The 26,402-nt window shown below is 42.9% G+C and overlaps 1 protein-coding gene across 2 annotated transcripts in view; it reads right to left on the bottom strand.

Annotated features, from left to right (window-relative positions):
* Ptpn22 (protein tyrosine phosphatase non-receptor type 22) overlaps window positions 1–20,442 on the bottom strand; it is a 51,103-nt gene extending 30,661 nt beyond the window's left edge. For both annotated transcript variants that reach the window (XM_050157491.1, XM_050157492.1), the window contains exons 1-9: window positions 20,266–20,442; window positions 4,677–4,785; window positions 4,344–4,420; window positions 4,126–4,221; window positions 3,686–3,724; window positions 2,504–2,575; window positions 2,343–2,402; window positions 1,609–1,751; window positions 1,015–1,081 (exon numbers count right to left, since the gene is read on the bottom strand). In XM_050157491.1, coding sequence (XP_050013448.1) covers window positions 1,015–1,081; window positions 1,609–1,751; window positions 2,343–2,402; window positions 2,504–2,575; window positions 3,686–3,724; window positions 4,126–4,221; window positions 4,344–4,420; window positions 4,677–4,785; window positions 20,266–20,352 — 750 coding nt within the window. In that variant the 5' untranslated portion in view covers window positions 20,353–20,442. The remainder of the gene's footprint in view (window positions 1–1,014; window positions 1,082–1,608; window positions 1,752–2,342; window positions 2,403–2,503; window positions 2,576–3,685; window positions 3,725–4,125; window positions 4,222–4,343; window positions 4,421–4,676; window positions 4,786–20,265) is intronic.
* Window positions 20,443–26,402: the final 5,960 nt, after the last annotated feature.

The raw sequence follows: 26,402 nt of genomic DNA, 5'->3' as shown, positions 1-26,402 counted from the left end.
GGCTGGCCTCAAACTCACAGAGATCCACCTGCCTCTGCCTCCCGAGCGCTGGGATTAAAGGTGTACACTGCCACCGCCCAGCTAAGTCAGATCTCTTGAGTTTGAAGCCAGCCTGGTCTACAAAGCGAGTTCCAGGACAGCCAGGGCTACACAGTGAAACTCTGTCTTGGGAAAAAAAATTCCCTAGTGCTGGAGAGATAATTCTGTTGGTAAAGGGCAGGCCATGTTAGCTTGAGGACTTGAGTTCAGATCCCCAGCGCCCACATGAAAGCCAGGCATGTCTGAAATTCCAGTGTGCAGGGAGATAAGTGGGTCCCTGGAGCCCATTGGCTAGACAGCTTATCAAAATGAAGATTCAGTAGAGACTATGTCTCAAAAAAATAAGGAAAATATTAAGAGAGACCCTGATATGAATCTGTCCTCCATCTGCACATCCACACATATACATATACAACATACATACACATTCATGCACACATCCATGCAAACACACACACACATACACACACACACACACACACACACACACACACACTGGTTTTTAGACAACAGCACAAAGCTTGATCACGATAAGCCGAAGGAGTCTTCTAAAGCAGCCTGGATAAAGAAAGGGGAAATAAACAATACAGGGCAGCAGTTCTCAAACTTTAGCGTTTCTCAGAATCACCCAGAGAGCTTGTTGGCTCACACCCTCCAAACTTTCCAGATTCATCAGTGGGGCAGGAATCCATAATTTATGTTTCTAGCAAATTCTCAGGTAATGCTGACCCTGCGATGTCACGTTGGAGATCCAACCTAGGGCCTCCTGTCGTAAGACAAGTCCACTGTTATTAGGCTACATCCTCCCCCTGGGACCATGCATTACAAATCACCAACTTAGGAATTAATTTAATCATAAAACAGAGTAGATTTATAAATAGCCCACTCCGTAAGACAAGATGAGTTGTGAAGATGTCCTGAAAGGAGGGAGATGCGTGCAGGAGGAAACTTGCAAGTGCTTGCTGGGAAACTCACCCCGTCCTTCAGCAACATCCGTGTATAATCAATAGCACAGATGACACCTGTCCTTCCACAGCCGGCGCTGAAACAGAAGATCACGGGAGCATGTGTGCTTGTGGAGAGAGGGAACTGACAACAGCCGGGAAGTTCCTCGACTTGAGGAGGGAGAAAATGAAACTTCTCAAGTCCTGCCATGTCTCAGGACATGTTTGTCATGCCGCAGTGGACCTCAGACGGGTATTGGCATATTCTCACAAGAGTCCCCAGCACCATTGTTCATAACTTTAAAAGAAATTTTAGGTTCTGCAAAATGTCTCAGGGAGTAAAGACCCATGCTACCTTTGCCTAATAACCTGAGTTTGATCCCCAGAACCCGTATAGTGGAAGGAGACAACCAAGGAAGGAGCTCCCCAAAGTTGTGTTTGGATCTCCTCATGTAGACTGTGATGATATGTACGCACACAATACATGTGAAAAGAAGTGAATTTAATGCACCAGTTGAGTTTATACTACATTGCTTCAGCTATTGACTTTTTTTCTTTGAATTGCACCCCAGCCAGAGTCTCATTTTGTTTGTTCTCAGTGGGAAGTTCATCCAGGGCATCTCACCTGCAATGAACGCAGATGGGAACACAGTCATCTTCTTGGTAACAACGGATATCCCAGATGAGCTCAAGGATCGGGTCTATAGATGAAGGCACATCGTGGTCTGGCCAGTTCTTATAATGAAACTGGTAAATAATTCTAGTTTTCTATTAAAAAAAAAACAGCCAGAATAAAAGGAGAATTCAAGTTTAGGATTCCACCCCACTCTACCGAAAAGTTAATCTGATAAAGTTCCATCTATATCTTTTTTTCTTGCAATTTATTCTGCTTTCTTATATATAGCTCTCAAGCCTTATGAAAACAATTGAAATTAATATGAGAATGTTTTCCATTGTCTTATCCTTAACAACCTCGCCCACACAAGAGGAGGAAGATATAAAAATGGTCCAAACCAAATCTTCCTCAAATTACCGTGTCTCAAATAGGGCACAGACATGTTGGTATATTGGGTCCCCTTGCCTTTGGCAAGTCAGAGTAGAGTCTAAGGCATTATCAGCTGTAGTGTTGGTCCCTAATGTCTAACCACTGTTCACACTACCTCTAGTCGGACTACCAATATCACTTTTATGTGTGAAGCAGATTGGGGGAGAATCTCTTTTGAATACGAAGACTTAATCAAGACATCAAAGGCTCTAACTCTCCCCATCACTGTACGCCCAGCCTGAGTCACACATACAGATGTTTACCCGTCTCATCTCAGCAGTCTCTCAACTTTACCATCCCTGTTCTATACTCACATTATTGAACTTGGCTTTCAGAGTCCTGATTATATAATCAGATTTCTTTTTCTCAGCTTCCTAAGGAGAAGATTTAATTATTAGCAGTTTCAAAGGCATGCTTTCTAAAAAGTAGATACTGGAGGCTTTGCTTAGTCATAAAAGAAATGCATCATACTCACACAGAATATAGAAAAAGGGCCAAACTGCAGCTGTGTCTCTCCTGGCTCCGCCCAATAGCGCTCACACTTTTTCTGTTGCATAAAACAGAAGGTAATGGTTTCCCTCCATGTACTATAATCTCTCCTGCAAGATGAAACCCACTCCCTGGTCCAGAAGAGGCTCTGTGTCCTTCATCTTAGGCTATGCACAGCTAACCCCCTTGGACTTCAACTCCAACAACATGATTGGGAATCTCCAAAGGATAAAATACAGATATTAAAGGATGCCTGAATTATAAACTTCCTAGGAATCTGGAAAAGTAGAAATAGTGATTGTTGGCCTATTTTCAGCATCTCAAGAACCCTGAAATTGTTGACTGTAACAGTTGCACCAGTCAAGTGCCAAATCCCCTCGGTGTGACTACAACCCCCGTTTCAGAATGGCCACGGTAGACCAGAACAGCCAGTCACACGCTTCCGGTTATTTTTCTGATACCACATTTACAAATGAAAATAGGTGAAATGCATTTTAGCCCAATAGGCCAAAGTATTTAACATGTAATCAAGATACAATAGTACATATGTGCTTGCCTTGCTATTTTTATAAACTTTAAAGTCCTATATTCACTTTATACATATATAAGTAGAATGCTAAATTTTCACTGGAAATATTTTTATTCATAACGAATCAAATTTAAGTTTGAAAAAGTTTCACATAGCGCCAAATAAAGCTTTCAGCAGCTGAAGTGAGAGTTCGCTTCAGTTTTCAACCAATTAAAATAAAACCATTGAGTTCTTCAGCCGTGCAATCCCTGGCAGTGCTGACTGGCTACCTGTGGCGGGGGATGCTGTTTGGGGCAGCACAGGGTGCGTCTCTAATGGGCAGTTACAGCATCTGACTATCAGAAGGGAAATGGAATTCTTTTCTCCTTTACTTCCTTTCTTCCTTTCTTAACTTTACAGCACAGGAGCTACTGCGGGATAGATAAAAGGGGTTCTTGGGGGTGAAACCCCCTATGGATTGTATGGTTATTCCCAAAGTGAAAATTAGAGAAATGGCATGGTTTTTCCCAGGCACACTTGGAGGAAGCTCTTCCACCACTGCCCCCAGCAGACACACTCAGAGGAAGCTCTTCCACCACTGCCCCCTACGCCCCTTTCTTTCCTTTACCTTCGCGTCACCAGTACTGAAGAGTGACTCACCTTTCCCATTTCAAACTCCATACACGCCATGACAATGACCTGAAAGCGTGCACCAGAAACTTAGTGACCTATAGGGTTAGAGATCACCTTCCCGCATGAGTCCCAGCGTCAGAAAGTAGTAAACATTGTTTTTCTGTTGGCTTTGCTTTTTAACCCACAAAGCCCTAGTGACTTATGAGATGTTCTTACTCTTCCTCACTTCTGTCCCCACTTCCCTGTTCTCTGTTCATCACAACAAATTCTTGTCACCGAGAGAGCTTGTCAAGGTATCGACTTTCGTTTCCTTGAACGAGAATACATTGTAATAGTGATATAAGATACCTGCACTCTGAAATCTCATCAAGCTATAAGAAAGGCTCTGCTTTTAACAGCTGGAAGGCCTCAGTCACGTCCTGCCCCCCGCCCCCTCTCCCAAGTACCAGAAGCCACTCTGCACTCACCAAGACACGGTATTCCCAAATCATCCTCCAAAAGTCCAGGACAGTTGTAGGTAAAGGACCCTGGGTGGCGATATAAGCCCTGGGTCCATAGACACCCTGAAGGGGAAGAGAAATCACGTGAGGTAACGGCAGACAGCATCTTCTCCCTAGTCCTCTCCCCGCCCCCTGTTTTAGGTGCTCCGAGAAACATGGAGTGTTTTTATTTCCTCTCCACCCACCTTAATAAAGTTGGCATTGATATAGCTGGAATCCTCACTGGAAGTTACCAGAGACAGCTCGACCAGGCTGTGATCATCTAGGACACAAGAGAAAGGTATGGGGTAACTGAAAAGTCCTACAACAGGCGTTAAGTCAGGTCTCAAGAATGGTGGTTGTTAAAAGCTTTTGATAAGTGAACAAGAAATTGAATGGCTGAATGTTCTTTTGTCGTCATAGATAGTATAATTAATTTGTCCGTGCCATATTCCAAGATGAAGAACAAGTACTTGGTCAAAAAGTGGAGAGGTGGTTCAGATTGGAAGCATAAGTTTATAAGAAGAAACGGAACTTACAGGGCAAAATATCCTTGTATCTGTTTTTCTTGATATTCTTGGGCCGCTGAGCCACAGTTGTAGAGTATGTATTGTCGGCCTTGTACTTGGTAGACTGCCTCTTCAGCTTCTGTAATACAATTCCAAGAATAATTTTCCGATGGAAGAGGTAAGGGGCCTGGGAAAACAGCTTATTTGGTGAAGTAAGTACTCCCTTGCAAGTAAGAGAACCTGAGTTTGATTCCCAGAGCCTAAAGTCAAGTGTGGGCTGAGAGTGGTGGCATGCGCCTTTAATCCTAGTATTGGGGAGGCTTAGGCAGACAGATCTTGGTGAGTTTAAAGCTGGAATGGTCTACATAGTGAGTTCCATGCCAGCCAGGGTACCATAGAAAGACCGTGTCTCAAAAATAAAAATAAATACAAAAATTTTTAAAAAGCCAGGTCTAGTGGCTCAAATTGGTAATGCCAGTGCTGGAGAGTTAGAAGCAGGTGGATTCCTGGGGTTCACTGGCCAGCCATCTTAGCCTAATTGGCAAGCCCAAGATCCCAGTGAGAGACCTTGTCTCGCAAGACAAAGTAGATGGCTCCTGAGGAAAGACAGCCGAGGTTGCTCTCTGGCCTTCATACATCTGCACATACAACCAAACGCACACGTACACCACATACAGGCTATCCCCATGTGCATGCGTGTGTGTGTGCATGTGCATGTGTGCGTGTGTGTGCACGCATGCACTTGCATGCACGCACACACGTGCGCACACACACATGGAGGGAGATAAGAAGCTACCTCTAGAGAGCTGTCCTCCTCCACTTTTCAGATATTCTGCCTCATCCCTTTTAGCATCATCTGGGTCTAGCTTCTTTCAGGACAGGAAGCCAGGATGGCATAGTCCAGTGACTTTGTAGAAGTGAGAAGATCACGCTGCAGCTGAGTCACAGGCTGTTAAGACTTTGATTTGAAACTGCTAAATATTCAAGAAACCAAATAGCTTCTGAAAGTGAGCTATGTGTGTGCTCCACCCAAGGAACAGATACCAAGAGCATGAGTTACTTTTCTTATAGGGTCTATTTGATGTCAACAGGAAAATTATTAATTCCATCCATCTTTTTTTAAACTTCAGATCACTTTTTCTAAGTAGAAATGGAACTTAAGCTAACTATACTCTGTTTATAACTGTCGAAATTTCAGAGATATTAATTCCGAAACATTTTATATGATTCAAACTTTAAGCCTATTCTTCCAGCAAGTAATAATCTAAACAGAATCATATTCTCTATGTAGACTATGATCTGAGATAGTTAGGGGCTCTCTTAATGTGCTTGGACAAGAGTCCTTCGGATGGTAATTCCTTAAACCTATCCTCACTGTTTTTTAGTGTAACACTATAAAACCAAATGTGAGGTCAGAAATGATAAGATATGATAATGTCTCTTTGACTTATGATAATGTCTCTTTGACTTCTTGTCTAGAATTTATGTAGTCAGAAATTTTATTGCTTTTATAATTAAAAAGAGAAAAATATATGTTCTGGGTCTGGACTTTGTGAGAATTAACCATTTTGTAAAAGAAGACAGGGAGAAGCACCTCAATAATGAATGGAAATGCTTAGTGAATTAAAATAGTCTTCATTGTTTCCACACTACTTAAGAGAGAATTGGTCACACAGAGGGCTGTTACCTCCTAGCCGCTAGACCCTCCACAGCCACTAGGTCTTTGCCCTCTAGCTTCTTTTGGAAATGTCTTCCTTCCTCGGCCCTCACCAGGTACATTTTCTTGTTTCTGTTCTTTCTTTGACTCATTGTGCTGGCTAGTTTTATGTCAACTTGGCACAAGCTAGAGCCATCTAAAAGCGGGAACATCCACTGAAAAAAATGCGTCCACAAAATCCACTTGTATGGCATTTTCTTAATTAGTGATTGATGGGTGAGGGTCCAGATCACTGTAGATGCTACCATCCCTGGGCTGGTGGTCCTGGGTTTTATAAGAAAGCAGACTGAGCAAGTCAGCAAGCAGCATCCCTCCATGGCCTCTCCATCAGTCCCCGCCTCCAGGTTTCTGTCCTGTGTGAGTTCTTGTCCTGACTTCCTTCAGTGATGGACTACCGTGAGGAAGTGTAAGCCAAATAAACCTTTTCCTCCCCACTTGTTTTTGGCTATGGTGTTTCAGCATAGCCATAGTAAACCTATCTAGGACACAACATTCCCACTTGCCCTTATTTCTTACTGGTTCTCTGCTCTCTGCTTTCTAACAAAGAAATACCCAAATCTTTTGACTCTCGGCTCTTCTCTTTATATGTTCCCTCTCCCCCTTCCGAGCTAGTCATTACTCTTATAGAGGGCATAGAAGTGTTTGCTAATTTATTTACCAACATTTTGTTATATTTTCAGCATCACTTGGATATGTCTCAAATTTCTATACTAAGATTTCAGTTTCAAATTAACAACCAGGTCCTAGATATTTTCATATCGATATCTTATTGCATCCTCCGACTCAGTACATTTGAAACTAAACTAAACTTGTGAATGCCGATGGAACTATCTTTATTCCAAGCAATACCACTCTGGGAAACTAAGAAGGACTTTAGGGTCCTCCCGTCCCACAATTCCCACCTCAGATACAGTTAGCAAGTTCAGCTGGTTCTTTCCATGCGAGGTCTTGCTTCAGCTTTCCTTCCTGCTGGTTTGGATATGTCCCCCCCCCCCAAAGGTTCATGTGCTAAAAGTCTTGCTTACCAGCTGATGGGCTTTGAGGAAGTGATTGGATTCTGGGAGTTCTGAGTTCTGACCTAATCAGTGGATTAAGCCCTTGATGAATTCAGAATATGACTGTATTACTGGAAGGGAAGACTTAACTGAAGGAAATAAGCCACAGGGGCATGCTCTGGAAAGATCTGTCTGTTCCTATCCTCTTTCTGTTGGCCTATGTCTCTTTGTCTCTGGGGATCCATGAGGTAAGCAGCTTTGCTCCACTACACCCCCACTGTTACCATGTTCCACCTCACCACAGGCCTACGGCAACGGGGCCAAGCAACTGTGGACCAGTTGTGAGTCAAACCAAATGTTTCTTCCCTTAACTGCATGATGCATCATCACAGGGATAGAAAACCTATTAGACACACCTTAGTTTAGATTCTTTCCAACTCCTATAATTTCTCCTTATTGTCACACTATTTCTTTTCTTCATTCAAATGTATTGGGTATAATTATGCCAATTAATTCAATTTATGCATTGTTAATCTTTCCAATGCTGCTTAAAGTAACTTCAATAAATTCTTTTTACCACTTAGGAAATAAGTTCCAAACCGCTTAGCTAAGAGTTCCATGAGTTAGAACTCAGGCTCACTGTATTTCCCAGAGCTTTCCAATTAAGTCTCTAAAACTGACTTCTAGATTCTTTCAAGATCTCACAAACTAGTGTCATCATGTGTAATACAACTTCTTTGAAACTAGGGTGTTCCTTTTGTTGTTCATAAATGTTATGAATCCTCGACACTGCTTTTACATTTTACAACCATGGCTATGGTCTATTTTGACTCGCAGAGTGAACAAACAAGGAATAAGAAACATATCTCAAGTGAGAGCAACAAAACCCAAAATATCAAGAAGGCTGTTATGACTGTTACTTAGTAGCTTATATTTCATACAATACTTGCACATCAGTAATAAAGATGTACAATTTGTGCAGGAGTTGAGAAGACTTGTTAAGTGATTTTAAAATGAAAGAGAAAAGGGGGAACTCAAAATAAAGATATAACAGACATACCCCAGCACTCAGGAGAAGGCAGAAGCAAGAGATCTCTGAAAATTCAAGGCCAGCCTGCTCTACAAAGCAAATTTCATGTGAGCCAGGGCTACATGAAGAGCCACTGCCTAAAGCAACAAAACCAATGGCACATAGAGGAGAGAGATAGAAAAGAGGTATGATAATATAAAATTTTGATCCAACAAATTATCCAAATTTATCATGAGGTGTAGGCAGAATTGTTTTTGCCCTGACCACCTGCTCCCAAATACACACACCGAGGTTTAATATTAATTATAAATGTGTGGCCAGTAGCTCAGGCTTATTACTGGCTAACTCTTATACTTAAATTAACCCATATTTCTTATCTATGCTTTTTCACATGGCTCATAATTTGTTACCTCATTTTCTATACATCCTACCTTCTCAATGGCTGGCTAGTGTTTCCCTGATCCCGCCTCTTTCATTCCAGCATCCTCAATTTAGTTGTCTCACCTAACTTTATTCTGCTTTGCTCTAGGCCAATCAGCTGCTTTATTAACCAACAAGAGTATAGTCACAGTGTACAGAAGGATTATTCCATAGCAATGAGGCTTCAGAAATGGCTCACAGGGTCAGATGTAGTGATTCGTACCTTTAATTGAGGCACTCAGAAGGCAGAACAGGTGGGTCTCTGTGAGTTTGAGGCCAGTTTAGTCTACATACTGAGTTCTAGACCAGCCAAGGCTATATTGTGATCCTGGTTTTTTTTTTGTTTTTTTTAAAAGTTAAATTTGGCTCAGAGTTATTTGGTGGTTACCACAGTCTTCAATAAGAAGGGAGAAAGTGGAGAGCTAAAATTTCAAAACACCACTATCAAATACACAGAATTTAATTAAAGTGATATTTTCCAAATAAAGTAACATAATAAATTATTCTAACAACTTGATGTATCAGAATATACACTCTTTCTAGCCAAGGATTTGAAATAGAGCATCTAGTCTGGGCTTGTTTCTTTCGGCTACACATGCACCAGTGTGCATTGCTCCCCTGACTATTCTTTTATTTCTGGGTTTGATAAGACACGGGAAAGCTACTGGGTCCAGACCAGGAACACAGGCAGTTCTTGGAGTCGGGTTTTGCACCATCATTTGAATTCCTATGGATTTCAGAGCTGGAGAGGGCAGGAGATGCTAAACAGCATATTTTTTAAACTAAGATGATTATGCTAATGAACTAGCTTGGGAATTTAATTAAGAACAGGACACAGACACCTGAAACATTGAGACACCATCAAATACTTCTGGTGGGCTGGAACAATTGATTGGCAGGCAAATCCACCTATGGGCAAGCCTGATACTGAGTCTCATCTCCGGGATCTCCAGGATGGAGAAGGAGACAAGGGATTCCTGCACCTTGTGCTGTCCCCTCCACACACGCCCCTCCCCCAAATACACGCAGTTTTAAAACTCTCACAAGTTCTTCCACTGAGGTTCCACTCCCTCCTCATCTCTTTCTGCTCTTACGTTCCTTCAGAAAGACCGGTTTTTATGTTGCCATAGGTGTTTTTGACTGCTAAAAAGAGTCCCCAAACAAGTCTTTCTAGAAGTTTCCAGAGTCAGTACATCCTCTTTGTTGTACTAATTTTATTTGGTTCTGTTTTTTAAAGGACACTCTTTGGGCAAGCTGTCACAGACAAAGGTTATGCATGTGCGTATCGAGGCTTGTTTAATCTTCACTGCGCCCTTTAGAATAAGCTCTTTCTTTTGCTGCTCCTGGAGTCATCTGACTGATGACAGAGGGTGACGCTCACCTAAGCATGACACAGGAAATACCTACAGAACTGTTAACTTAGGAAGTGTGAAAGAGTTTAATTTTTTCCTGTGACGTCTACCTGTGGTCAGACCACTCTCGAATTCTCGCTTCAAATCTTCTCTTCTTACTAACCCTGAAGCTCCCAGGCTCAAACACAACAGGGCCCAAAACCTGATAAACTACAACAGAAACAAGGGGAAAGGTCCAGGGTTAAAAGCAGGGCTACCAGGAGTGGGTTAAGGTTTGGGAAGAAAGAATATGTCAGAGGGTCAAAGTAGGGGCTCCTAGTCCCCTGAAGAGGCATCCTCAAGAGAACTCGATGCGAGAGCCTGTCAGAGGATAAGATGAAGAAGCCATCAGCCTATGGATCCTGAAATAGGTCGCGAAATGTAGAAACTAGACTCTGGGTGCTTGTGAGTTAACGGTGACTTCCTTTTCTCTGTAGACCGAGTCTGTCTCAAGAAATGAGAACAGAATGGAGCCCCAGCTCACAGAGTCAAGAAGAGAAGACTCGGTCTTGCGCATGTTTTTCTCAAGTGCTAGTAAATAAATTAAATCACTGCCAAGAGAAAACAAAGAAAAACAGAAATCTTAAGACTGTAGTATCTTTGGCTTGAAACCTGATGCTACAGAACAGAACATGCTGACCTCTTTCCACCCACAACCCTTTTCACCTGAGAGATTTTAATGTGACTCTAGATATACAGACATTAAAAAATTAGACATCTAATCAAATACTGACAATCAAGTATCAGTTTATTTTTAAAATTCATTGATACATACATTGTGACCCTTTAGTACAGATTTTCATGTTGTGGTGACCCCTAACTGAAAAAGTTATTTTCATTGCTACTTCATAACTATAATTTTGCTACTGTTATGAACTGTAGTATAAATATCTGTGTTTTTTGATGATCTAGGTGACCCTTGTGAAAGGGTTGTTTGTTGCCCAAAGATAGTAATAAAGCATATAATGTATTTTGTAAAAAAAAAAAAAAAAAAAAAACCTGAATTTTGAACAAATTCTTGAGCTTTCTGCAGCTGTCTCATCCCTAGGAGGCCTTTCTGAACTGCCCCTTTCACCACAGAGCCCCACGAGTTTCCCTGTGCACACTTGGGCTCCTGCAATTTTCCTTTCCTAGCCAGGACATCATGAAAAGGGTACATGGGCAAGCTTTCTTAGATCTCTCTCAGTGCTGCCTGAAATCACCTTGTTAACACTTCTTTCAGGTAATTTGTCTGTGCCTCCCAGGTCATGATTTCCATCTTCTCCTTTCGGGTCAGACAGACCTGAGAGCACAGAGTGTAGATTTTGTTGTTGCAAGTTTTAATAAAACCAATACGAAAGAGGTGAAACTAACGACCATGGTTGCCTTGCTATTGGCATGAACCTCAGCCATGTTCTACCTTTTTTTTTTTTTTTTTTGCCATTCATCATGTTCCTTCCCGGGTAAGATGCATGCTATGGAAGGTTTTTTTCCTTGAACAGCCTTCGCCTGACTTTCTAAAGGCAGCTCTATTGTTCTGCGGGTCAGCAATGCTCACTTCCAACACAGGACTCTCAGGGCCCGCAGATAGGGATGTGGGTCCCTGTGATCAGTGTTTCTCCAGGTCCCACTGCTGAACACAGCTGCTGCCGTCACATCGTGCCAATCATTGCCAGAAAACGCGTCACTTTCTTCTCTGTTCCCCTTTTAAGGCTTTTTGGAAGGCACTTGTTCTTGCCAACCTCCACGGTGGTACTCAGCAAAAGAAATCTTAATAGTTATTAAAGATGAAAAGCAAGCCTTTCATACTAATGGGATGTATGTACTGGTTTACTTTTACATTAAAAAAAAATAAATTTTGGGTCTTCTGGTCTCTTTGGCCTCGGCAGCAGAAGCAAGATGATAAAAGGAATGTCATCCTTTGGAAAGTGTTGCAACAAGACGCACATGTTGTGCTGCTGCTGTGTGGCTCTAAGGCCTACCACCTTCAGAAGTCTACCTGTGGCAAATGCGGCTACCCTGCCAAGCGCAAGAGAAAGTATAACTGGAGTGCCAAGGCTAAGAGACGAAACACTACCGGGACTGGGCGGATGAGGCACCTAAAAATTGTCTGCCAAAGATTCAGACATGGATCTGTAAAGGGACAATCCCTAAACCCAAGAGGGCAGCTGTTTCAGCATCCAGTTCATCTTGAGGATTTCAATCTGTCATAAAATAAATGTTCTGGTTTCCAAAAAATAAAAAATAAATAAATTTTGGCGCCGGCAAGATGGCTTGACGGGTAAAAGCACCTACTGCCCATTTGGCAACCTGATTTTGATTCCTACATGCTAAAAGCAGAAAACCATCTCCTTAAAGTTTACCTCTGACCTCCACATACTCACCACATTTGCTATACACACGAGTGCGCGCGCACACACATAGATACACACATGCACACACACACATACACATGCACATGTAAAGATTTAGATCTTGACTGAGTATTTGATACCACAGAACAAAGTAACTTCAATGTTTTCAGAGTTGAGAAATATTTTTGATTTATAATTAGCAGACCCAAGAAAGCCACTTCACATAAGTAGATAGTGTGAAAATGGTGAAAGTATATTCCGGGTTATGTCAGAAAATTTTGGAAATTCTATCCTAATCTCAAATCAAAATTGAATTAATGAATATTTTTAATGAAGCTCAATCAGCAACTCAGACCTCAATTTTTAAAACAAATGTTCTAACATGAAATAATCCAAAGATATACTAATCTGACACGTAGGAGAGGAACGATGGTAGAAAATATTTGTTGTTTTCCATACTTAAACCATCATGTTTTTAAGAACCCAGAAAACCTTGTGTGTACAGTTTTACACACAAATGAAATGTACATACAGATGAAATGCAGTTCATTGGAAAGAGTCAAATCAGAGCAGAGGATTTCCAGCAGTGTTTGTTGGTATTGCATGGCTCTCTTGCAGGGTTGGGGCAAACTGAGCCCGTAAATCGTTTAGAGCCGAGACTGCGGGAAAAGTGGCACCGTGCAATGCTGGTATGTACTTGAATCTGAATCAAATGTTGGCTGTTTGGAGTTCAAAAATACATTCTTGCCAAATTTTTTATGACTCAGTGCAGTTACATGACCCAAATTTAAGAAGCCAGCATACAGAAGGCATAGCAGATGTTGTATTTTAGAGAGAGAGAGACTTGGCCCTTGTCTACTAAGGGGAGAATGGAATCAGAGTTTGTCTGTCTCTAGAGCTCTGCAAGGTTTCTTCTCGATGCCTTGTGAATTGCAGATGGTTTACCAAGATTGCAACAAGACCGAGAAAGCATGAGTACCAAGAAATGGAGTCAGAGCTTAGACCTCTGCAGCCAGCAGCCAGGGCTATTAGCAATAGGAATGGATGATGCGGCTGGCCTTGAGTAGACACAGTCACTGGGAACAAGACAGGCGAGCGTGTTCCATTGCACTTGCTAAGGGAGCAACTGAGTAGGCGACAGTCAAACTGGAACTAATAAACCAAGAAGTTTAAATTAGGTATGAACGAAGATATGAGAAAATGGCAAGAGATATGTCAAAACTATCCTGGGAACAACTGAAGACACGGGACTAGATGTTCCTGAGCAAATGACTGGAGATGGAGTTAGGAGAAACCAGCTTCAGAGATAAATACGTTTATTCTGCTGCTGGTGGGACAAAAAAAAAAAAACCCGCAAATTGATAAATGCAACAACTTACTTCAGTAAAGGCTCATTGGTATGCTCATGTGACAGGCTCGTTCTCACGAGTTGTTTCAATTCAACAAACACTTGAGCACTTGCTGTGCAAGGGGTCCTGTGCCCATGGCCACTTGCTTAGCATCATTACTGTAAATACACATTTTCAAAGCCTGCAATATACAGAGAATGACTAGGCTCTGATGTATCTGAGCACCTGAGTGGTAGAGCCTTTGCTTAGAAAGGGCGAGGTCCTGCATTTGTCAGTCTGTGTGTGTGATAAAGACAGACTCACATCCAGGTCAGGATGCGCAAGCCTGTGGTTCCGCTACTTTCCTGGGGCGGGGGATCTGAGGCAAGAGGATTGCAATGTCTGCCTGGGCAACTTAGTGATACCCTGTCTCAAAATTAAAATAAATAAATAAATAAGGAAGGAAGAAAGAAAAGAAGGGCAAGCTAGGGTAAAAGAAAAATAAAACTTCTTTGGAGACCAGCAAAGCTACAGTTTGCTCTGTGGTGATTCAAACCTGGGAGCACCAGTTGTGTTGTTTGGTTTTCATGAACTCAATACAAGCTAAAGTCATTTGGGAAGAGGAAGCCCTGACTGAGAAAACACCTCCATCAGACTGACCTGTAGGCAAGTCTGAAGGGCATTATTATTATTATTATTATTATTATTATTATTATTATTATTATATTTATTAATGTCTGGCGTGGGAGGGCCCAGTGCAGTGAGGGCAGTGCCACCCTGGGCAGGTGGTCTTGGGTTGTGTAGCAAAGCAGGCTGAGGACACCATAAGGGTAAGAGAGGAAGCCGCATTCCTCCCTGGCCTCTGCTTCAGTTCCTGCTTTGAGTTCCTAACCTGCCTTCCCTGAAAGCTGGATTGTGACATGGAAGTTTACGCTAGATTAAACTTTCCTCTCCAAGCTGGTTTTGGTCAGTGTTTTATCGTGGTAACGGGAAAGCAAGCTAGAACACCCAGTGGCTGCTCGACAACTCTCAACCCTCTCTCTATGACCGCTGCAAGATTTGCATCTACGGAGCCTTGGCAGAAATCACAACAGTGACTACACATGCACAAAACTGATAAGCTTTTCCATAAGACACAAGACATTTGACAGAATTTCATCTACATACAGTTCAAAAACATTTAAAAACTATTGTTTAGCCGGGCGGTGGTGGCGCACACCCTTAATCCCAGCAGCACTCGGGAGGCAGAGGCAGGCGGATCTCTGGGAGTTCGAGGCCAGCATGGTCTACAAGAGCTAGTTCCGGGACAGGCACCAAAGCTACAGAGAAACACTGTCTTGAAAAACCAAAAATAAAATAAAATAAAATAAAATAAAACCTATTGTTTAATGGAATACGTAAAGCAATGCAGAAAGCCCAAAATGTATTCAGATAGTGTTGGCTTCTATCTTCTGGGGGTGGGGTGGGGTCGGGGTGTGATTATTTAGAACACCCAGGGGCTTTCTGTGAAGGGGCATTTGTGTGTGTGTGTGTCTGTGTGTCTGTCCATTCAGACAGGGTCTCTCATAGAAGACCAGGCTGAAAATAAGCTTGAACTCCTTCCTCCTCTACCCCCCAAATTCAGGGAATACAGGTTTATACCACCAAGCCTATTTCTTTGTGTGGTCCTAGGTATTAAACCTAGGGCTTCCCGTCTGCTAAGCAGCCTTTGGACCACCTGAGCCACGTCTCTAGCCCCAGCAATCCCATTTCTTGATCTGAAGAACACGTATGCCTTCTTTATTACTAACTATGACGTCGGTGCCATGTGGAAAGCATTTATTGTCTAGATGTTACCCTTTAGAGCTCTCAAAAACTTAAATCATTAAGGCCAGTGGATCACTGGATGCAGGAGTTGAGAGCAAAGGGCACAGGTTGTGATATTAGACAGTACGTTTGAAATTTTAGTTCTATGACTGTGAGTCAAGTGATTGTTTTGTGAGTGTGTGGTGCTAGGGAGTTGAACTCGGGGCCTTGAATGTGCTAGGCAGGCAGGCACTCTGTTGCTAAGTTGACAGCTGAACTGTGTATCTTTAAACTTTTCTAAATTACATTTATTTATTTGTTTATTCAGTAGGGGTCAGTGTATGTGTGCCATGGCCTGTGCATAGAGGTCAGAAGACAACTTACAGGAGTCAGTTCTGTCTTTCTACCACGTGGGTTCCGGGGATCCAACATAGGTCGTCAGGATGTTCAGCAGGCGCCTTTACCTCCTGAGCCATTGTGCCAGCTTGGAACTATATGTCATTTTTGAAACTGTTAAATATTGTAGAAATCATGGAGGGAACCAATACTATCAGAATGAGGTATGAACATTGCCTTCGCGAGGTTTCAATCTGATAAGGAAGCAGTAATCACACAAAGTTTAAAACTGGAATTGTGGTCAGTGCTATAAAAAGTATAGATCATATTAACAAGAACCTATCACAGATGATTTGATCTATTTAGGTAGATCAAGAAGGGCCCTTGAGACTGGAGAGATAGCTCAGCAGTTGAGAGCGTTGGCTGATCTTCTAAAGGACCCAGGTTTGAATCCCAGCACCCACCATGGCAGCTTACAACAGTCTGTCATTCCAGTCCTGGGAGATACATTTTATTAGAGTGTAATAGAGCCCAACACTGGTTCCCATGGGCACCAGGATGCACCTGGTGCACAGACATACATGTAGGGAAAATATCTATTAAAATGCATTTAAAATAATTTTTAAAAAGAGGAAGTTTTCTCATGGCTGAAGACATAGCTCGATGGTAGAGCACTTACCCAATATGTGTCAGACTCTGGGTTCAGCCTTCACCATCATGAGAGGAGGAAGAGAAAGAGGAGAAGAGAGAGAATACAAAAGAAGCTTGTCTAGGACATGATCATCAAATGGAAATCTAAGCAAGCCTTGGATCTAGCCAGGTGAAGAGGACCGCAGGAATGGGGAAGGCAAGGGAAGCACACAGCACGCACTGAAAGGATACTGCATTTGCTTAGTCCTGGCACTAGGAAAGGACATAAGCAGTGTGGCGCTTTCACCTGCTGTCACAGCAGGTCTGCCCCATCAGCTATGAACATTGTACCCTTATACCTGACCAAAGCAGTAGCTAGGACCAAGGTCAGCGAGATAGCTCATACATAAGGCTATCTGGCGCCAAGCCTGATGACTGAGTTCAGTGCCCAGGACCCACATGGTGGAAGAAGAGAACTCTCTCTCCCAAGCTGTTCTCTGACTTTCACACTCTTGCCGTGGTACATGCTTGTGTGTGACCACACACACACACACACCATGTTATTTCTTTAAACGTAAAAAGAAAGAAGGATCTGGAAAGATGGCTCAGCAGTGAAGAGGGCTCACTGTTTTTGCTGAGGACCAAGATTCAGTTCTAGGCACCCACACAGTCGTTCACAACCCCCAGTAACTCCAGTTCCAAGGAATCCAATCCTCTCTTCCGGCCTCCACAGGCACTGGGCAGGCACCAAACTGCATAGATATGCGTGCAGGCAAAACAACATTCATACACATAAAATATAAATCTTTCTTTAAAAGAGGAGCGTGTGCTTGGTGGCACACACCTTTAATCACATAGGAGGCAGAGGCAGGCCAATCGCTGGGAGTTTGGGGCCAAGCCTGGTCTACATATTGTGTTCCAGGCCAGCCAGGCCACAAAATAAAGCAACAATAATAGTAATTAAAAAACCCCAACAAAATAGAAGTTAGGACTGAAATCTGAGCCATGGGACTAGGTTTCGTTTCTTTGGTTTCTGTTTTGGAGGGGTCGCTGCACGGAAGTCTATATGCCGTTTGATTGCTGCCACCAGGCTAGTTAGCAGCAGCTTCATGTCACAGAATTGGTTCTGAAATCTCAGAAACACCAGTCCTAAGGAACCATCAAGAGCTTAAGATGGACTGTGGGCAGCAGTCAAGTGGAAAACCTCCCATTTGATGGCAGCATTTCCCTGGGCCAAGCTGGGCCACTTCCCAATGCCTCCCCTCCCAATGCTATTTTTCTGGTGTCTCAGTTGAGCCTTTAGGTGGGGCTGAGGGTGAAGCTCTTGTTTTTCCACTGGAGGTCATGAGTCAGTGAACAGTGAGGTTCCACTTAATCACCACTCCAAAACAAGGCTCTTAAAAATCAGGAGCAAAAAGAGCAAGGAAATGATGACCATAAAGCCAGGACAGTGATTTGCCCTTGAGTGGGGTGGGGTGGGTGGAGAGGTCTGCCGGGGAAGGGGGGAGTCTTTTGGAGTTTGATGGTACTGTAGTTCTTGATCTAGGTGGTGACTGCATTGGCAATGGCTCCTTTTCATTACAGTCACACATTTTATGTAGTTTTCTAAATATATATGATAGTTCAAAATTACAAGCAGCTAAAAAAAATATAAGCTGTATAAAGTTCTTAAGCCGAGGAAAACATAATCAGGTTCATATCATTAAGAGACTACTTGGGGCCAGGCATGGTGGCGCATGCCTTTAATCTCAGCACTCACAGGCAAAGGTAGGTGGATCTTTGAGTTCATCGCTAGTCTGGTCTATAGAATGAGTTCTAGGCCAGCTAAGGCTACATAGTGAGACCTTGCCTAAGAAAATTAGCCAAAGGCAGGACAGGGCTTTTAGAAGCAAAGAAAACAGTCAGGAGGTGGCTGCCATGATTTGATGAAAGACTATAGTGACCTCTACAATGGGTTAAAATATAGAGATACAATCCGCTGTTTTGAAAAATACAACCAAAGTAAAGCAGAGGCTGGCGCCGCCACTCGGCTCACCATTTCCCTCTATATCTTCGTAAATTGATTCAAGAACAACAGTCAAAGGCAACCAGCTACCTAAGCAGACATATGGGCAACTCTCCCCTGTGGCAAATCTACCCTGAGGACTTGTGGCAGAAAGAATACATTTTCATGACACCATGACCATATGAAAGTTGAGCTGGTATAATATGTTAGCATCAAAGTTGAGCTGCTATATGCTAGCCTACAGTGATACCTAATCATGAAACCCGTTCAGTGAAAACGTCATAGAGTGTTTTTTCATCTAATATCTGGTCCTAGAATACTAACTCTGGAAGGCAAAGAAATTCTGTTCACTATTGTATCCTAGGGTGAAGAAAAAAAGTTAGTATACAGTAGGTGTTCAATAAATATTACTGAATGATATCTTTTTTGAGACACAGTCCCTCTAAGTTGCATAGGCTAGCCTTGAACTCACAATCCAACTTATCTCAGCCTTCCAAATAACTAGGACTCTAGGCACCTTCACAGTCCCTTGTTCACTTAACTATTGTAATATCACAATAATTCAATGAGAGTAGATGAGAAATATATTATTTTCCTCATTTTGTAAGTTAGAAAATAAAGATTTTCTTCATTTTTTTTCTCAATTGAAAGCTGAAGGGCTACGGTTTAACATCCTTAGATAAAATACATAAAGTGTGTGACCAACTGGAAGCATTTCGAAACTCATCAGGTTGGTGTGGCGGTGCATGCGCCTTTGACCCCAGCCATCAGGAGGCAGAGGCCGGAGGATGTCTGTGAGTTCAAGGCCAAGCCTGATCTACACAGACAGTTCCAGGCCAGACAGAGCTACATAGTGATACAACAAAAAGCAAGCAAAACAGAAAGTCAAAAACATGTCAGGTCTGTCAGGTCCTGTGCTCCCCGATGTAGCCACCCAGCTTTCACTGGGCTGGCAGCTACAGCTCCCCTCGAGGGAACTCACTGCCTTCTGGAAAACCAGGTCCACCTGCTCCAAGGCTGCCTCGCACTCCACGTCCCTCACGTGTCTCTGTTTCCCACTCTAACTAGTTCACTTCTCCAAACAATAGAAGTTAAAGAAACCCAGTGAGCGCCAAAAAAGGAAACCACTTGTTCTAGTAACCAACTTGTCCTTAACAAAGGGAAAGGAGAAAAAGGTGGCAAATGGTAGTTTTGGTGGTCTTCAAAAACCTGTCATCCAAATGGTATTCTCTAGACGGGAGTCTAAAAATACCACACTACATGGAAAGTTCCTCTTGGTCTCTTTCTTTTTGATATCGGTTAAAATTAGTAATTTGAAGTATAAATCATAACTCAAATGCTTTCTCCAGATGCTCGAAAAGTGTTAGTATTCATACATCTGTTTAGACCTTCTACAGGATTGATAAACTCAAAAGAACTAGCATACACAACATTAAAACCAACATACCTGGAAAAACACTGAACCCACAGCTATAACAAAAGTCAGAGACGTTAATGTTTTTAGCCTGTCTTCACCCACCCACCCCTTCTACTCCAAGCTTTGGTGTTCACTTTGTCCCTACAGCAATTCAGCTTCAGCAGGTTAGACACAGCAGACCGTTAAATGGTGTATCTAACTCGTCTTAAAAAAAAAAAATCACAGAACTCACCAGAAATTCATTGGCAAATTCCTCACTGTTATTTTTCTTTTTCTGGGCCTCATTCAGTAACCGCTGCAGAATTTCTCTTTGGTCCATACCGCAGAGCAAGAGTCTGTGAGAGAATTAAGGGAGGGCATGTCAAATGTGTGTCATGGCCAAGACACCACCAAGAAGCTGCTGCCACCGCCTGAGCACAGCACGCTGGAGGCTGTGGTTTACTGACTTCATCACAAGCCCTAGAGGAAATTAGTGCGAAACAAGCTTCTGTGGTCACACAACAAAGCCCTCATCTCCCTCCAGGGCCCTAGTGCCTTCCTTTCTCAACAAAGAAACTTGGCTACAGTTCAAATGTAACAAACAAGAGGCTAACCAGAACCTTAAACTGTGGTCTGCTTAGCTCAGAGACTGTTCCACTCTGCCACCTTCAAACAGCAGCCCCCTCTCTCGCTGCTTCCCAGAGAAAAGGCAGAAACACGGCAATATAAGGTAAGGGTGAGTTCACCCTTTCCACGTTCCCTGTGAGCAGAAAGGCCTGGGTGACACCCGTCACCCCTCTGCAGGAAAGGAGACAGAGACTAGAGTTACCTGTCTTCTACCTGGACTGTTCTCCCCAAAGCCAGAGCAGGCAGTTTGGTTCCAAACCTGTCAAGCCTCCCATGCAAACATCACATTTTCTTTTAGAGGAAGCAAAGTCAACTGCCTCTGGCAGGCAGTCTCCTCCAGGGCTGGGGAAACACTGGCCCCCATTAAGGGAAGTGTTGGTCTCTGTACCTCTGCGAATCTGTAATGGCTCTGGTCCTTATTTGGGTTCGGAACATAAACACGAGGAACACCGCTCTATACAGGATAAGAAGCCCCGGAAGGCAGTAGGCACAATATCCCCAGAATGCACTGTTAGGAAATAGTCAAGGAACAAAAAGGAACTAAAACTAAAATTTACCTTGCTGAGAGTAATACAGATTCTAGGTCAGAAAGTCTCAGGAGACTTGAGCGTGGCAGCGCAATCTGGAGTCCTCGCTACTCAGGAGTGGTCACCCAGGTAGCTGGAGGATCAGTGAGTCTGGGAGTCTGAGACACCTGGGCAACGAAGCAAGACCTCTCTCTCCCTCAAAAACTGAAGATAGACAGAGAGAAAGAGAGAGAAGAGAAGAGAAGAGAAGAGAAGAGAAGAGAAGAGAAGAGAAGAGAAGAGAAGAGAAGAGAAGAGAAGAGAAGAGAACCTAAAGAACGGATTCCCATGAAGTCATTTTGACATTTTTATCCTACAGCCGTGGTCTTGGAAAAGATCCCGTCCCGTACTCACAGCCCCTGTGCCTTGGCAGGCAGGCTGCTAAAGCTTCCTCATTCTCCGTTTGCATAAATTCTCTCTTCAATGGGTACGAATCCACCCAAGGTCTAACTCGGTGTGAAAACAGCCCCAAACAAATATAGCATCTCTAAAGGAGGAAGCTCAGCAAAGAGTATGTTACAAAATTAGTCTCCAGTATGGAAACTGGGAAAGGTGCAGGTTGGACTTCCTCAGCTGGAGACACCGGCAGTCCTTTCTGGTTCTGCATTAGTCAAACCCCCTTCAGAAAAATCATGATGCTTGCACACAAAACATGCTGCATTCTCTCGGTTGAGCCCTTGGTAGGAAACTTGAAGTTAATATTCCAGATAAAGGCATTTCAGTTGTAGTTCACATAAATTAAAATGAACCATTTTTCTTGAGCAATAGTTCCTGAGAATATTGCAATATCTCCCAGATAATCCTTAGCATTCAAAGGAAATTTCTCGCCACTGTAAATAACGCAATATTTGACTATTTTAAAACATACAAAATTTGTGGAAATTTTATTTTTAAAAAGAACACAAAATTCTTCAGGGCATAAGTATATGCTTGTAGCACCAGCACTCAGGAAGCTAAGACAGGAGAATCACCACGGGTCCCAGGACTATCTGAACTATATATATACCAAGCCCTGTCTCAGGAATAAAATAAAATGCTTTTAAAATTCCAAGTTAACTATAAATTAAAATTACAGAAATATATGAAATTTAAGCCAGACACAAAAAGACAAGTATTTTTTCTCAAATGGGAATTTAGGTTTAAATCTCTGTGTGTGTATGTGTGTCTGTGTGTCTATGTGTATCTGTGTGTCTCGCATGAAAATAGAACGAGGACCATGAAAAGGAAGGAAGACATCTTTTTAAAATGTGTTTATTATCATATATTAGTCATACATATACAGATTGTATTAAGACATTTTCATATTGTACTTAATGGATTCTGATCACATTCTCTGCCCATCCACCCTGTTGTCCTCTCTTGTCCCCTCTCACTCCTAACCCCTTTCCTCTCCCCAACTGTCCCCCCAACTTCCACTTTATGTCTTTTTTTATGTTTTTAATCCCAGTGAGTTTCTTTGGGCTGTTTACAGGAGCCGTCGTAGCTTACCAGGGTCTGCATATGGAAGAAAATGTCTCTCTTCCCCATCAACTGTTAACTGCAGATAAATCTTCAGGTTGGGGCCACATGGGGCAGAGTGCTGGCATACTCAATCCTGTGCAAGTAATATAGCATCTATGAGTTCAAGAGTACAGCATCCAAGTCCCACTTAGAAACCAGCACTCCACACCTCCTCAACCCCGTGTCTACGGGGCTCCTATATTCTTTCTGCCCCTTTGGTGATGTTTCTGGATGGTTTGCAGTAGGGTGGTGAATGGTGGTGTAGGTGTCCCATTTACTGCTCAGCACTCAACAGTTGTTTATTCTCAGTACTTTGGCCAGTTGTCTCTGTAGTCACTGCCTGCCACTGCAGAAAGCTCTCTGACCAAAACTGAAAGCATCACTAGTCTATGGGCACAAGTCTATGTGGGCATAGAAGGCAATTAGACGGGTACATCACGTCCCTTTAGGCAAACCACAGCAGTAGGTGCCTTACAAGGGCTGTGACCTCCCCAGCCAGAACTTGTAACCAGAGTTACAGTACCACTCATAAGGTGAGGGCATCAAATCAAAGAGAAAGCTGCTGGTTACCCGTTTAACAGACATGCTGTTATTGTTTCTGTGGGCTCATACTGCTCGGCCAGTAGGTATTGCTGCATGCAGTGTCCACAGCTAAAAAATAACACTGATGGCAATCCTTCCCCAGCAGCCTGCAGAGCGCTGCTCAGCACGACGAGATTCAGCCAACAGGAAGGAAGCTTTTTACTACCAGCCTGATTTCAGATGTCCTGCAACCAAAGTGTGTAGCATGTTTGGGCGACGAGGTCTTAATTCTGGTGAAAAACCAGCAGCAGCAGCAGCTGCTGCTGCTTGGGGTGTGTGTGTGTGTGTGTGTGTGTGTGTGTGTGTGTGTGTGTGTGTGTTAAAGGTCAGAGACCTTCCTGTCCAACAACTCATAGGGGGTAGCTACCTCTGGCATGGCACTGGAATTTTCATTTTATAACCTATGGTTTCTAGGGACAGCTTTATTCACCCAGGTAGTTTTCTCTGTTCAAATCATTTTATTATTTGAGTTCCTTATGACTTTTTCATACATTGTTAGTTTCCTAAAATGTTTATTTTTGAAATATGATGATGTGTGCTTTTACGCCCAACACTCAGGAGACAGAGGCAGACAGATCTCTGTGAGTTTGAGGCTACCCTAGTCTACACAGTAAAATTCTGGTTTCAAAAAAAGAAAACAAATAACTAACTAAATAAAAATAAATAATTTTGCTTGTGTTAAAAATATTTCATTTAATTTTACGTACATGGATGTTTTGCCTGCATGTATAAGTCTGTACGCACGCCTGGTAGCCAAAGAGGCCAGAGATGGCATTGGATCTCCTGGAACAAGAATCACGGATGGTTGTGAGATGGATGTAGGTGCAGGGAATTGAACCTGAATCCTCTGGAGGAACAATCAGTGCCCCTAACTGCTGAGCCACCTCTCTAGAGCTTACATATCACTTTTGTTTGGTTCTCTTCTCCCCTCCCTCCCCATCCCTATCCTTCCTAGTCCCTGCTTAAGTATTCCCACCCCTGATATTCTCACTCATGGCTTCTGCTCCTCCCCACTCCCCAGAGACGCTTTTCTCCCCTCTCGTGACTCCTGTCTAGTTCCCTGAACTCTACTCACTCGTTCCCACATACATGATAGCCAAAAGCTGGGCTCTGCGTATGAGAGAGAGCATGTGATATTTGCTTTTAGAGTTTGAACTACTTCGCTTAATATAGTGTTTTCCAGTGCCATTTCCCCGCAGATGTCACAATTTCATTTTTCTTTGCATTTGAATAAAGCTACATAGTGTAGATGTACTACGTTTTCACTACCCACTCATCAGCTGATAGGCATCTAGGCTTGTTTCATTTCCTTGCTCTTGTGGATACAGCAGCATTAAACATGTGTGTACAGTTATCTGTGTGGCAGGATACCCAGTCTTCTGGGGGTATGCCCAGGAGCAGTAGAGCTGGGTCATAGACACATTCTATTTTTAATCCTTTAAAGAAACCTCCATGTTGATTTCCACAGCGGCTGCACCAGCTTACTCTCCAGCCAACAGTGGGCAAGAGTTCACCGCCCCATGTTCTTGCCATTGCCAGCTTTCGTCGCTGTTTCCTTGATGAGAGATGTTCTCACTGGCACGAGATGAATTGCAAAGCAGCTTTAATTTACATTCTCTTCACACCTAAGGCTGCCAAACATGTTTAAAACCTTTATTGGCCATTTGCATGCCTTTTGAGAACACACTGTTCAGTTCCTTAGTCCACTTTTTCACTGGGTTGCGGTTTCCTTGTTGTTTAGTGTTTTGGGTTCTTTGTATGTTCTGGATATTGTGTCTTCCATCAGATGTCCGGCTGGCAAAGATTTCCTCCCATCCTGTAGGCTGTCTCTTCACTCAATTAACCGTTTTCTTTGCAGCACAAAAGCTTTTAATCTCATTTATTGGTTGTTGGCTTTATTTCCTGGGCAATTAAGGTCCTACTCAGAACTGCCTTCCCGGACATATTTTAAAACTTTGCATGTATTATTACTGTATGTGTCATGATGTGTGTGTGTGCATGGACATGAATGCCACCTACGGCATGTGGAGGTCAGAGGACAACTTTTATGGAGTTGGTTTTCTCTTAGGATCAAACTCAGGTCACCAACTTTATGTGGGCAGGCACCTTTACCACTAAGCCATCTCACAAGCCCCGATTCCTAGTATTCAAGGTATTTTTTCTACTTTTTGTTTTTTGATTTTTGAGACAGGATTTTTTTTTTGTAGCCTTGCTCTCTCTCTACACATACTCACTCTCTCTACACACACTCGCTCTCTCTACACACACTCGCTCTCTCTACACACACTCGCTCTCTCTACACACACTCGCTCTCTCTACACACACTCGCTCTCTCTACACACACTCGCTCTCTCTACACACACTCGCTCTCTCTACACACACTCGCACTCCCGTAAATGCACAGGTAACAGTTTAAAAGTAGGGATCCGTGTCTGACAGCGAACATGTGGGATTTGTCTCTCTGAGTGTGAAATTCCTCAGGTAACATAGCATAAGGCCTTTGACTCATTTGGAGCTGACTTTTGTGTAGGGTGTGAGAGATAAGGGTCTGGTTTCATCTTTCTACATGTAGGGATCCCGTTTTCCCAGCACTGTTTGTGAATGTGCGCATACTGGGGTCTTTGTAAAAGCTCGGGTGGCTCTGTGGGACTCTGTCTAGATCCTCTGGTTCATTCCATCAGTCTGTGTGTCTGTTTTTGCACCAGTACTGTCTGCTTTGTCTTGTTTGCTATGGCCTAGAGCATAACTCGAAATCAGGAATGCAGAAACCTCCAGCTTGAGTCTTTCTGCTCAGGGCGACTGGGAATATTGAGATCTTCGGTGCTAAAGGATGAAATCTTTTAAAAGTGTGGAGAAGCTAGGATAGTGTGGCACAAAAACAGAACAGAAGATTATTTGGGACAGAGAGGAGACAAACAAAAGGGGAGATGGGGGATGGGGGAAGGCAGCAAGGAAAAGAATGGGTGAAAACAAAACATAATGGCATGGGTATAAAAATACCACAGTGAACCCCATCACTATGTATAATAACTTAAAATACTAATTAAAAATGAAGTATAAAAGAAATAAAAATGAATCAATTAGGTATGACAGAATTAAGAATGCTCAAGCCGGG

Source organism: Alexandromys fortis, unplaced genomic scaffold, assembly GCF_014885135.2.
Source record: "Alexandromys fortis isolate MF-2015 unplaced genomic scaffold, M_Fortis_MF-2015_v1.1 scaffold_78, whole genome shotgun sequence".
Classification (NCBI taxonomy): Eukaryota; Metazoa; Chordata; class Mammalia; order Rodentia; family Cricetidae; genus Alexandromys; species Alexandromys fortis.
This window is presented reverse-complemented; position numbering and strand designations above follow the sequence as displayed.